Source organism: Drosophila takahashii, chromosome X, assembly GCF_030179915.1.
Source record: "Drosophila takahashii strain IR98-3 E-12201 chromosome X, DtakHiC1v2, whole genome shotgun sequence".
Classification (NCBI taxonomy): domain Eukaryota; kingdom Metazoa; phylum Arthropoda; class Insecta; order Diptera; family Drosophilidae; genus Drosophila; species Drosophila takahashii.
This window is the reverse complement of record NC_091683.1, coordinates 1090187-1104186: the sequence shown is the minus strand read 5'-3', so window position 1 is coordinate 1104186 and position 14000 is coordinate 1090187. Positions and strand designations below refer to the sequence as shown.

Genomic DNA, 14000 nt, shown 5'->3' with positions numbered 1-14000 from the left:
TGTTTCTGTGTCCTTGTGAGCAGCATTCCGTTTACGTAAATCTATCGAGTTGGCGGGAGCGACATGTTAAGCGTTCTGGCTTAATTGCTCAACAAGTTGGCCTCCTGCTGAGTTGAAGCCACAAATGTAAATGTAAGGGAATGGAAATGGAACCTAAACGCAAAATATTTTTGCATTCAATTGGATTCTGCTTCTCTGTGTTTCTCTGCGGGTGATTGCGTTTATTTTTTTGCAACCTGCCAGGACATTTTAATAGTTGACAGCCCAACAGGAAAAATGTGTAATGCTGAAATAAAATTTGATTTTGGCAGTTTAAATTCCAAATGCGGTAATAGGCTTTCCTCAAATAGGCGGAGTCAGGACTTGATTTCGGGGAGTTGCATGCTTTTGGAGTACCACATTTCCGTTCACCTTATAAAGTTAATTAAAAAAAATCTTTCCCTCTGGGTAAAGTTGACATAGAAAATAGTTGACTTATGCGAGCAGTGGCGGAGTCAGGGTTTGATTTTAGGGGTTGCATACCTTATGAGTACCTCATTTCCCATCACCATATAAAATTACGCAGAAAACTTATTAAAGTCGTTTTTTTCCCACTTTCCCGCTGTGTAAAGCTGACATAGAAAATCTGCCTTGAAGGCTGGCGCACAATTAAAATGCTGGCTGCCAAAAAAAGTGACTCTGATACCGATCCCAAATCCCTCGATCCTGACAGGACTCTTTCCTTTTCCCCTAATTGGCACTCGGTCGCATTTCGCACTCTGCTTTCGGCACGCAAAAAAGGTCAGCCGAAAATCAATAGCGACAACTAATGCCTCCGCTCATGGCGAGTGAAAGGGGATTGAGAGGAGGGACCAGAAGAGGGAGCTCCTTCTTTGGTTTGATGTTGACATGTTGTCGTCATCATCATCGCTCGCTGACGACGACGACGTTTAATTTAAAATTCAAATGCAAACATGTTTGGCAACGCGAACCGTGAAGCGAATAGCAGGAGGAGACGCACAGGGGCGGGGGGAAAATCCAAAAGGGGGCTGAAGTTCCTCCTCTTCGGCCGTAGTCATTAAAATTCGCAGGCGGGCAAAACATGTGGCCAACTTGGTTTCTTGGCCGCTTTAAGCGGCTCTTTCAGTGTTGGCTTTAATGTACACAATCAGAGCGGGAAGTAAGCTACAGGATGGCGAGGGATGTCCTGCGGAGAAGGAGGTCCTGGGAGGGGGAAGGCAGGAGCAATCAGCAGGCCCGAAGCAGGCAACTCACCATGCCAGCAAGAGGGAAAGTCCTCGCGCCGAGCAAAATACTGGGAAATTCGAGACTCGAAGGTTTTGGCGCTCGAAGTGAAATTCAGTTTAGTTTCTGTGGAGCACCGGAAGAAAATATTATTGGAACTATTGAAATTGATATGAAATATGTCCAAATATTTTAAAGAAAATCTATAGTAAAAATTAATCCCTTAGGATTTCGGATTTAAAGTATATTTTTGCACACTTTTTGACACTTTAATAAGGGATTTTAAAAGGAGAGATTTTTAGCCAGCCCTTATCTGGAGTATGTAATAAACTAGACTTATTATAACTTAACTAGAAAAGTATTTCCTTTTTAAACCCTGAAGATTTGTAGTCACTAAAGATTGCACATAACTGAAGATCTGTAAATATGAATGTGACCTATAATAAGGGCTTGAGAATTATTGATAATTTCGATATTTTGACAATATCGAATCGATATCATCGATGTTTTGAAAGGAAAACACAAAATAAATATTGAGAATTACCAAACTGTATATTTTTTGAATGTAAATGTTCCAATTTTTATTGCATGCTTTTAGACACACCAAATATAAGATTTTAAATTACCGTGTGAACTGAGTTTATTCCATTATTTGCTAAGGACTCGCTTGTCGTTCGAAAAGAAAGTCCCAAAACGTTATTTTCACTCGGGGAAATTGGTGGAAAAGTCACCACACACCGATTGCAAAGGAAAACTCCCCACGCGCTCACACACACATGCGCAATCCCTGACAGCTGTTCGGTGTTCGGAGTGTGCGAGTCTGCGAGTGTGTGAGTGCGGCCGTGTAGCTGTGTAGGTCGGTAAATCACATCCATATATCCATGCCATGGCACACGGCAATCAGTTTGTCTTTGACTGCGTAACGCGTTGCGTGGTCCGCAGTGCCGAGGAAAAGTCGTTCGGCACTCTTATTTCCCGTTTCCATTTCCATTTCCGTTTCCGTTTCCGCGAAAAAGTGAAATCGCCTGCCGTACGATATATATTTTTTTTACATTTTTTTTCAACGCAAATTAGTTGGTCAGTGAAGTTTTGCGCTTGGCGAAAATTGTTGCATTCTCTATTGTTTTCGTCTGGTGGCCCCAAGAAAGCTGAAAATATCCAAGCGAATAATAACAGAATAACATCGAAATGGCCAAAGTAAACAGTGTTGGATTTTTGGGGGGAAGAATATGAATATTTCGTGTGTTTGTCTTTAATTTTTGCCGCATTTTCTGTTTGCCTTTACTCAGCATTTTTAATGTGTTGTGTTTGTGTGTGATGTGGGCCTATCTGTGGCCCACAGATTTTCCCATGATTTTCCCCCTCTGCCGCCCAAAAGTGTGAAATTAAAACCCAAAATCGTTTTTATCCTTGGCGTTTTGCCGCCCCAAAAAAAATATGCTACGATTTGTTTTCGCTTTTTGCCCCAAGTGTTTAGCCCCTCGAAAGTTTTTCATTCAATTTCATTTAGTGTTATTCGTTTGCTTATAGAATCCCAGTGAAATGGTAATCAAATTCGTAATTTGAGCAAATCAAATTTATCGACTGCTTTCAAAATGGTTTATGCAAATTCTTTTCGCACGCTTTCGTCAAAAAGTTTTCAAAAATTATTTTGTAGAGTCGATTGCATAAATTGTGGGCATTTTTTTAATTTAAATATAAATAGAACAGTTTTGTGTTATTATTATTTTACAAAATGTAATAATATTAAGTATACGCCTTGGGTGACCAAATAATATCATGTATTTTTAGGTTTAATTTTTAAAATCTATAATTTAGCTTTCCTTTTAACCTTTTATAATATGACCCCATAATGAAAAGCAAACAATTAATCGTAGAATATTTTCTTTTGCATGGGCAATATCTTGTCAAGCCTGATGAAGTAAGAAAACAAGATCGGATAGCCTTTTCCCACTAGCCAGAATGTCGGAATATGAAATTCGAACCTGGAGCCCGAAATTCAATCAAATGATTTGCCTGCCAGTGAACTTTTGCCCCTTGGATATTATGGAGTTTTTCTGTTGCACAGGCTTTAAATTTCAAGCTCGTGTCATTAATATATGCCTACGTGTGTGCGTGTGTCGAGGCAATTGCATGCCTCTCCTGTCTGCCACACACACACACGTATTGAAGCCAGGACTCTCCACTCACACACACACACAGCACACAGGGCGTATGTATATTATCTCCAGTGAATTATGGCCTGGCCATATAGATTCCAAAACGGCTTGTCCTTACAAGAACTGCCACACATGGCTGAAAGCAAAGCGGAGGAGCTGCTCCTCTTGCTCCTACTCCTCCTGCTCCCTAGTATTATACCCCCCTTTTTCGACCAGTGTATGTATCATCATCATCATCGTGTGTGAGTGTGTGTGGCACACATTGTTAAATGGACGATACAAAACTTCAGACACCAGTAGTCCGGCAACAAGAGCCCCCCACACACACACACACACACTGGTGCTCAGAGGACATGTCCTGGGCAGGACGCCCTGCTAAAGGACCCCCCTTCAAACCAAAACCACCCATATATGGCGACTCTTTTACTGCTGTTGCTTCTGATGCTGTTGCATCGCATTTCTCAGGCGAACTTCACTTGAAATCTGATCTCTGCTGCCAGATACACGAAGAAAAACAAGGCTATCCATCGAATAGCAACAGTTTAAACTACTAAGGGATTGTTAAAATAGGAATGGTAGGTAAAATTTTAATAGCTAAAGTTATAAAGCTTGAAAATTATCGATATTTTAGATATTTTCATCGAATACCAATAATTCAAACTATTGAAAGCTTACTTAAATAGTAATAGTAGGTGTGATATGATTTTCTATGCTAAATATTTAATAGCTCAAGTTATAAAGCTTGAACATTATCGATATTTTCTATATATTTTCACAATGTCGTTTCGATAATATGTTTTCAATTGAAAGAAAAGCTCTTTTATGTCACCATTTATACGTTATTTCTCTCACTGTTTTAATACCTCCTGAACTCGGCTTTAAATCATGACAATGTCTGGCGCATAATCGAAAAAGGTTTAGCCACTAATTAGCCAAGCTTCGGATCAACTCTCTCAACTCCGCCCTACGCCCTCCGCCTCGCCCCTCTTAATTCGAACTTCACAATCTGTCTCTGGTTTATCTGGTTGGCCCCTTTGACCGCCACCACCGCCTCCCTTCTCCACTTCTCCACTTCTCCACAATTTCTCCCCCTTTCACGGAAAATTTATCGATGGCCGGACAGCATTAGCCTCATTGGTGGGGGTTTGGAGTTGGGGGCGTTGGAAATTGAGTTATTTATGCTCTGGAATTGATTGCTGCTTGTTGTAAATTGCCAACGCGTCCAACGTCTGGCTCAAGTCAAGCGTGTGTGAAGTCCTGTAAAGTCCTGCACTTCCTTCCACCGATTTTGTTTTGCGAATATTCTGGGATCCTCAATCATTTATTTGCCGGCTTAAACATTTTTAAATCTTGTTTGGCGCTTGGGGGTTTATAAGTTTGATTTATTCTGATTCATACACTTATTTTATTTTGTATTTTTTCTAAGTACCTATTATAATTAAATGCTGTTGTTAAATATCATGTGTATTTTTTTTTAATTCACTAGGGATCCAATTTCGAAATCGATTTAATCGTATGAAGGAGCTGCCCTGCCCCGCCCCCTTTTTCATACGCCCTGTTGTCTGCTGTCAGGAATCAGATTTAATTTATTTATATTTTTTTATGGCCCTGGACGTCGTTGTGTGGAATTCGATTTCCATTCGATTCGGATTTCGATTTAGTCCCATCAAATGGCAAATGACAACAATCTGTTTCTGCGGTTAATGTCTGCCCGCGCCCTAACCCCACCCTAACCCGCTCTTAACCCCTTGAATTCCCCTAAACCCCCCTTAACCCCCTCTTAACCTCCGGTTAACCCCTTGGGGGCCATTAATCATGTGGGCGACGCGCCTAAAAGCATGCAGCCTGCAATTAAAAAACAAACAATTGCCGCGCCAACATAAATTTGCATGCCAGACGCCGACGACGAATCCGACGAGAGTGCAACAATTCTTTTGCCACTAGCAGAGGTTAAAGTGCGATTTTCGAGTGTTTAATGTGCATTATTTGCGCCACAAATTATGCAATGGACGAGTGACCACCAGCCGTCGACGGTGAAGAAGAAGACGAAGGACTCTTACTCCTCCGCGAAGGAACAACGAACTCTGGCCGAAAATCTGGCTGAAGAGGAGCCAATGGATGGGAACACGGGATCATCATCCGCTTCTAAACTTCCACTTTTGCAAAAAGAAGTCGAAGGCAGTGGCTGCTCCTCTATGATGACTCTATCTGATGGTGGTGGCACCACCATGGAGGTCACCGTCAGCACAACCACCACAACCACCATAATCGAATCCTCCAGTTCCACGAGCTGCACTCTGGTGGAGAACAACGCTAGTGGATCTTCGGCTTCACCATCACCAGCATCGCCGGCCGCCTACATGCAGCACCACCATGGCTCACCGCTGCACCACCACCTGCAGTTGCACCACCACACCGCACCACCATCGCCTTTGGCAGCGGTGCGAAGTGCGGTGGCGAATGGAGGAAGTCCGGCGGCGGCGGCCTGTTGTTCCCCCGGCGGCTCACATCATCATCTTTTGGCCCATCAGCAGCAGCAGCACCACCACCCGCTGCCCCACCACCCATCGCTCTACCCCCTGATGGCCGGCTATGCCGGTGGTGGCTCCAGCGGACCCAGTTCGCTGGTCAACTCGCCCGCATTGGGCAGGCGAAAGCGGTACACCAGCAACTCCTCCAACTGTTCCAGTCAGTTCAACAACAACTATGCCGGATTGGATGTGGACTCGTTGGACGATATGTTGAGAAAGGTGAGTTTTGATGCAGGATTCTCGATTGAAAATATATTGTTGCATAACTTTAGGCAGATTTTTAAGTGATTTTTAAGACTTCAATAGAAATGTAGCCATTTTGTAGACTTTCTTAAAGTAATTACAAAAGTTTTGTGACCAGACTTATTTTGTTCTCAATAGTTAATAGTTATTTTAGTTTCCTTATGCAAACGGCAAATGCAAAAGCTTAGACATGGGGCAAATAGGCTCGGACTTCCTTCCCACGAGCGGAAAAATCAACGCCTCGCTTCTTCAGAGACTCCTCTTTAGGCCCCCGTAAGTTTCCCCCGTCGCTAAACTTTGTGGTTTTCTTGAAGTTTCATTGTTCCGGCCAGTTCTTCAAGGGTTTCCCGCCCTCTTTTCTGGCTTTCTTACCCTGTTTTTTCCCGGCTGTCTGTCTTCCTTTCCTTTGGCTTTCTGTTTGCCCTTGTCTGTTTCGCCTGTCCGTTGTCCGTTTGTCCGTCCGTCCGTTTCGTTTGTCCGCCTGTCTGTCTGCTCCGCCTGTCGCAAAGCCATAAATCTTGAGCCTAGTCCGCAAACACAGCGTGCGGTCCTCCATTTCGGATCCCGTATCCCGTATCCTGAGCCCCGAAATGTATGCAAAGCTTTTTGCTTGTTTAACATTTTTAAGCCGAGAGCGACACAGACACACACACAGAGGGAAAAGCGGGAAAATAGAGGGGCTTCCCCCATAAATAATATGCGACAAGTTTTGCCGGCCGCATGCGAACAATTTAAATTGTAATGTGCCCCCAAAACCGAGAAAGAAAATGGCAATAGAAAATGCCAATGCAAATGTGAGTGGGCAACCCTGTTCCATATAGTTTCCATATATATATATAGTATATATACCATATAGAGGCGATAATGAACTCTCGTCGGCACACGTGCCAAAGGGGGAAAAGCGGAAAAATGCAGCGCTCGATGCGGTTGCGGTTACCTCTGTTCCTCTCACCCTCTCTCCCCTTTCCCCTTTTCACCTGCGATTGTCGCATTGCCGTTTGAAAAACGAACTGGAAGGGGAGGTGGGGGAAAACTCCACTGCATTGCATTTGTGGCCGCCATAATGGTGGAAAATTGGAGAGCGGGAAGCTCGATTACTGGTTGGCACAATTCGAGGCGAAGGCGAAGCGCGTGCATAATGGCAATTTGAGTAATGGTGCCAAATATGCGGACATTTCATTGTTTACCTACCCAACCAGCCGCAAAAAGAGCGACTCGTTGAAAGTGTATTACACCGATGGATTGCAGGAAAGAAATATCCAGACGGAAATATTAAGAATTTCAGAAAATAAGTGTGCAAATTTGGGCAATACAGCTTGAAAAAATATCATAACATTGATATTATCGAATCGATATTGTCAAAATATCGAAAATATCGATAATTTTGAAGCTCTAAATGACAAGCAAGGATCAAATATCATTTTCTTTACCATACACATGGTAAAAGTTTAGTTGAAAACATTGTATTGACTATGCGAAAATCAAAGGTTCAATGAAGAACCTCAAAAAAGTGTAAAGCCCATGAAAACTCCAAATATTTAGGGTCTAAAGGAAGCCACAAAGAACGGGGACCAACAGCAAAAGGAAGTCAATGCAAACGACAAACACAAACTCAAAGTAAACTTTCAATAGGCAAAGGAACGGAACTTAAATCGAATTGGTCGCAGTCAGAACAGCAAACACACACAAAACTCCTCTTGTGGTCGTCGTCAGAGCAAACTTCTTCAGTTCGTTCAAACTTTCAAGTGAAACAAGACGAGAGATGGCCAAAGATTTTCAAGAGTACAGTTATGGCTGGGAAAACAGGACAATCGAGACAGGACAATGTACTTTTTCTTCTGCTCTGATGAGAGTCAAACAAGAATCCTGTGCCAATAATTTGAAGCACTCGAGAAATTGATTTGGTTTTTGATTTCAAGAGGAAAAGCAGAGTTTATTCGGTTCAAAAATCATCAATGATGCCTTTAAGTTTTCTTAAAAGTTATATGAGAATAAAAGAGTATTTTGTATGATGATATGACACCTGATTTAACAAATAGATTTACAATAAATCTTTAATATGCCCGTTACTAACATCTATAAAGACAAAGTTTAAACGCCATTTTGTTGCGTGGTTTGATACCTATTGAAATATAGAAGAAAATTTTGAAATATGACCATTCATTAAAGAGTTATGAGAAAAATGGAATGCAAGCAGTGCAAGCAGTCGATTTACTGCTTGCATAAAATCATAGCGTTCTTCTTTCTTGCTTTAAATAAATTCTATAAATATTTTATTTGTCTGTAAGCACATTCTTTTTTCACCTGCCAAGCTAAATATTCTACAAAAATGTTGAACAGTCGAAAAGAATAAAACATGCCCGAAACACACCGAAAGTTACCTCTGTGTGTTGGCTTTTAATATGTCCTACTCTTCTTTTCAGATAAGCAGAGTCGGTGAAAGCGGGAAAATGAGAAAATGGGAGCGTAGTATGCCCAAAGTGGTCGTTAGCCAACATGAAATGCCTGCGTGGCAACAAATAAGCTCGGCCCGCATGCTTTTCCCGTTGGCCAGGCCATTTCCTCCTCAGAGTTTCCCCCGCTTTACCTTCGTCGTCGTGTGCGTGTGATATAATGTTTTTATAAGTCACCTTTATGTAATGACAATGGGGAATCATTAAATGTCTATTTGAGCATTTTTTATTTGGCCCTAGCCCTCTTCGCTGCTCCGCTCTTTTGACCATCTTACGCTTTTAGCCAGTTAGATTCGCCTTTGTAATTACATAAGATACGGGCCAGAGTTTTCTACGATTTTTGATTGAAGGAATGAAGCAGGGTATGAGGAAATTTAGGATCTATTCATACGCACATGCTGGTTGGTTGTTCTTCCCCCCTGGGAGATACATATGCTTAAGCCCTTAGTCCACTTTTCAGCTCCGTACGAACGAAAATGAAAGCCAAACTAGACAAAAAAAAAAAGAAGGGCAAGAGCCGTAAAATAGCCAAGAACACAGACTAACTCAAAAAACAAAACACACAGAAAAAAGGGTTGCCACTCTCGCCCGAAAAAGAGTGCGTGTCCATCAGGGGATTTCCCTTCAATTAGGATTAATACTCAAGATACCGAAAAAAGAAGGAAAAATACGAGGGAAAAAAGACAAAACAAGAGGGAAATAAACCCTGGGTGGGATGGGGGAAGAAGATATCCCTAACTAGGGTAATGTGTTACATGTGTGTATGTTGTTTTCTTATTCTTGTTTTTTTTTTTTTTTTTTTTTTTTTTTTTTGGATGTTGGGTGGAAAGTGGACAATCCTTTTTAGCCCCCTCCCCAGGAAACCCCAGGAATGAGGCAAACAATTGAGGCATTATTAGTAAAGAAGTTTTACATACCAGAGGGGCATTCCCCGGGAAAATGGGAATATATAGAATGGAATTCTTGGCCAGGAAACAAACCTTTTTAGCCCCTTTCCCACAGATTTTGACGAGGGACTGACGCGATCCTGGATTCTCTGTCTGTTTGTGTTTTTCCCCGGGTTTAAATTGCTTAAAAGTACAATTTATCACAATTGCCAATTGGATGACCGACCGACTTTCTCCTCCTCTTTCTCCGCTTCTCTGACAACGCAACTTGACCGACTTTCAGACCTCCTACGCCAGTTTTTTCTCACCTCCAACCGCCCACCTCCGACATCAGTCGTCAGGATGACTTTTCCTCCATCTTGCTCGCTCTGTTTATTTTTAGAGATTGGGTCACTGGAAGTGTTTGTATTTTTTCGACAGTTTTGTGGTCTCGAGAATTTCGTTGAAAACTTTTGTGTCTCAGTGTGTGTGTGAGAGATTTATTTGTCTTGCGGTAGCGAGAGGTGGTGGGCACAATACTATAGTTGATTTGTTGGTCCAGTTAGTTTTGTGGCCTGGGCTCGAGCACTACGTGCTGAGAGGCAATGAATAATCTATCGATGATTGGCATAAACAATCGAAAGACGATTGGCACAACAAGACCTGCTGCGTGTTCGAAATGATTTCAATAGAATTTAGGGCAATTAAAACGAAAATCATGAGCTGCCTGTCCCATTGTTAAGTTATATTGATTAGAGGATTATTAAACTCGATTTATGTAATTATCGTGAATCTGTATCGATAGACCCGTTATGTTAATATAACAATTATCGATTTCACTATATTCTCTTTATCATTTTAAACTAAATAAAGTGCGACCTCCTCATACTTTTAAGATCTCGTCTGCTTCCCTGTTGCGATTGTGAATTTTAAATGGGTATTTCCATAAGCTCCGCCAGGCGTGGCCCATTATGCAACACCTGTCGCTAAACCGATAACCGATAACAATGTTTCGCACACACACACGACGTCACTTTATGACGACACCTTGGCGCAATATGCAAATTTAATATGATTTTAATTTGGCCAAGAAGCCAAGTCCTCTCCGTTCCTTTGATTCTCCATTGAGTAGAGTAGACTAGGCGACATGACGTCAACATGTCGTCACCGTCATCGTCATCGTCGTTGTCATCGTCAAACTATTCAAAAAGAAACTGCTATTCCATCCGCTGTGAAGCGAAGCCCTCCCCATTCTGCCTGCCAGCCTCCCGCGTTTTTTCCTCTTTCCCATTTGTGTTGCATACTTTTGTACACCGTGGTGCTCAGGACTCACAGGATTCGCCGGATTCAGGTTGTCCTTTTGTGCGCTCCTCGCTGCCACGTTGTATATTCATGTTCACGTGTAGATTTTATTAAACATATGAATTCATTAAATGTTGTTCCTTTAGCAGGGCAGGAGGCATACAACAAAAAACAAAACAAAACGAAAAAAAGGAGGAAAATGGAAAAACGCAAGGAAAATTGTATGGAAATCGTCATCGTCGACGACGTCTCCGTCTCCGTTCATTTCACATGCACAGTTGGGCACCGGCGGGTTAATGGGTTATGTGTCGTGATTTTCGAGCGACCAACTCAACTCAACTCCCCTTCCATTTTCCAATTCCTTAACAAACCAACTCGAACTTGGGTTCTTTTGTTGAATTTTTATGTAAAGCGCAAATTGATTTGCCTTTGGGAATGGAAAATGGAAGTTATAAAAGGCAAGAAGCGGGAATGCATAAAGGGAAACTGTCGTTAAGTTTGAAAAAAGAATATGAGTTGGTTAGGTGAAACATAATTGTGCCATTCAGGACTCTACACTGAGAAAACTAGAGAACGAAAAAATCGAGAACGATTTACTCTTGAAAACGAGAGCGCTTACTCTTAAAAACGAGAAGGCTTATGCTTGAATCCAAGAATTATTCTTCTTGAAACTTAGAAACCTTTTTTCTGAAATTGAGACAACTTATATTTTAAAAATATTTTCTCACAATACTTTATTATTATAATTATTATAATTAAATCTTTCATCTGCGCCTCTTAATATCAGTTCATCACTCGATTGTAATTGAATTTTCCTCTGTCTGTTTCCTTGCAGGTGAGTTTTTTAAACCATAATGGATCACGTATAAAGAGAGTTCAACCCCTTGGCCTCTTCAACATTTCCCTGTCCAATGTGAGTACGGCTTGGGCGATGAATTGCCGATGGTAGTGGACATCGGTGAAGAGGGCGGGATATCGCTTGTCGCCACATCTCCGAAAGGCAATTGCCAGGCCACAGATTTCACCACCGCCGGCGGTGATCAGGGGATCCCCGGAGTCGCCATAGCATAAACCATCGCCGTTTCCCGCAGCAAACGAGGCGCAGGACACGCCGCCCGGCAGCTGGGGAAACCAAAGGCGGCAGTTTTTCTCCATCTCCACGCTGACTTCAAGCGATTTTAGCGGCTGGCTGATATTCACCAGATTCCAACCGGCGATCGTCAAACGATTGGCGCCCTTATCGCGTCTCAAGGGCGCCGAACAGAGAGCTATATAGTTGATGCGACGCGAATATCCAATGGCCACTTTGACCCGCAGCACGGCAATATCGTTGCGCAGCGTTAGGGGCGAGAATTTCGGATGGCGCTGCAATCCCGCCACTGGCTTGCCCCTAAACTCCCTCGATATCCACTCGGAACCCGCTCGCACTGTCAGCTCCTCCGGCTTGGTGTTACTGCGAAAACAGTGAGCCACCGTCAAAATGTAACGGGCACTGAACAAGGAACCGGCCGCCAGGAACTTTGGATCGTAGATCTGCAGCACATAGCCAAAGTTCTCCTGCTGCACTCTCGTTCCCTGAGCTAGTGCATATGCTCCGCATCTGATCAACGCGTTCGCAAGGAGGATCAGATGCAGCGGCGACGACGACGACTCCACTGTGGTTGCCATCTCATTCGTACAAGTAATGTGTGCGAAAAGCCAAAAGCCAAACCGAAAAACCATGAAGATTAGCATTCGCTACGGTTTCGCAAAAGTTTATGGCTTGGAGAGTCCAATTAAAACAGCCTTTAGCAGAGTTTGATGGGTATTTTAAAGTAGAACCAAAATGTTTTTACAATTTCTTTCTAGCTTTTGTAGTTTCCGAGTTAAGAGCGTTTAAATCAGCGTTTATCGGACGTACATGGCTAGAAATATAGCTTTTCGATCCAAAACTTCGCACTCAAATTAAGTTTTAATCGAGAGATTCTGTAGTGTCGAGGGTCATTGATATAATAATCTCAATACCCAATCCTCTTGAACCACGTATCCTTTTGAGTATGAAGAACACAAGTTAATATTGCAAGAAACAACCTTTGGCATGGCTGGCTCCAATCACGACCGCCTGTCAGTCGTCTCCAGCCTCCAATCTCATTTTCCACACCCGCATTCCACATATATGCCCTCTGTTATTGTTGTTCGCACACAATTAACACTCGAAATGTTTAACAGGCTTACAGTGTAGAGCTCAAGTGGCAGGCAGAGGACGTCTGTTTGTGGGTGGCAGTGGGGTGATTGCAAGTTGGTCATGCGTGGCCACATTCCCACATCCTTCCATGCTCAGGCGAACAAGCAACAACATGCCACTTAATTTCATTTCTTTTCATTTGAGGCCAACTGAAGGAGCACAGTGGGGCAAAGGTAGCCATCGATATATTTATAAATTGTTATCCTTTGTAAGCGCTTTTGATCATTTGTCAATAAGATTTATGATGTATAATAAGATATACTTGTAAAAATCGATATTTATCCATAATGTAATTGTCAATCGTTAAGAGTTATCTTTTATCGATTTTAGAACTTTTAATTTTTAATTCATGGAAATGAAATGATATGATGTTATGGTCTTCCAAGTGTGTAATTCTGTGAGTTACAGAGCAGCATACATTTTATTAGATAGCTTATCGAAAAAATCGATATTAATTAATAATCAAAATATCGATTATAAATTTAAAAGCTTAATTTTAGTTTTAGAAACTGATTTTCTACTTATAAATCAATCTGTTTACTCGGTTATTAATCGATGTCATCGGTTTCCATCACTTGCTTCACAGTGCCTCCCCTTCCTCCACCTTCATTGTTTTTGTTCGCCGCCGACATGTACTTTCCTCCTCATGCCCCACTCATTTTTTCTCGCTTGTCATAAAGCGGCGTGAATGTAATCAAGGCGGCTATTATTCTTAGATTTGAAGCGCAAATGAAAACGCCTCAGTCGAGAGTTCGCTTGCCTTTCTCTGTGCTTTCTCCTTTCCCCACCTTTCTCCGCATCCCCTGGCTCCTTGCGTTCAATACAAACAATGGACCACGTATGTGGCATATGCGTGTCTTCCTCTGTGAGGGCAGCAGGAATACAAAAAAAACAAAAAGGCAAACGCGCTGTGGCATACAAAAGCCTCATTGTTTGACTCGCTACCGAAATGCTGCCGAAAAGAAGGAGTCAGAGTCGGAATCACATACATATGTATA

The 14000-nt window shown here is 42.2% G+C and overlaps 2 protein-coding genes across 12 annotated transcripts in view; one reads left to right on the top strand and one right to left on the bottom strand.

Moving 5' to 3' along the window:
* The window catches only part of LOC108063827 (uncharacterized protein CG43867), a 103710-nt gene that overhangs the window by 25871 nt on the left and 63839 nt on the right, over positions 1–14000 (top strand). Inside the window, exon 1 of one of the 11 annotated variants that reach the window (XM_017151051.3) lies at positions 5342–6133. The exons of 8 other annotated variants lie outside the window; for them this stretch is intronic. In XM_017151051.3, the coding sequence (XP_017006540.2) occupies positions 5384–6133 (750 nt within the window). In that variant the 5' untranslated portion in view covers positions 5342–5383. Of the gene's footprint in view, positions 1–5341; positions 6134–14000 lie in introns of those variants that run through there. 2 more of the 11 variants (XM_017151055.3, XM_017151056.3) reach the window with 2 other exon arrangements.
* On the bottom strand, positions 11523–12463 carry LOC108063779 (trypsin II-P29). The gene has a single exon (XM_017150987.3). It carries the CDS (start codon positions 12444–12446, stop codon positions 11655–11657), a length of 792 nt encoding a protein of 263 aa, XP_017006476.2. The 5' UTR covers positions 12447–12463; the 3' UTR covers positions 11523–11654.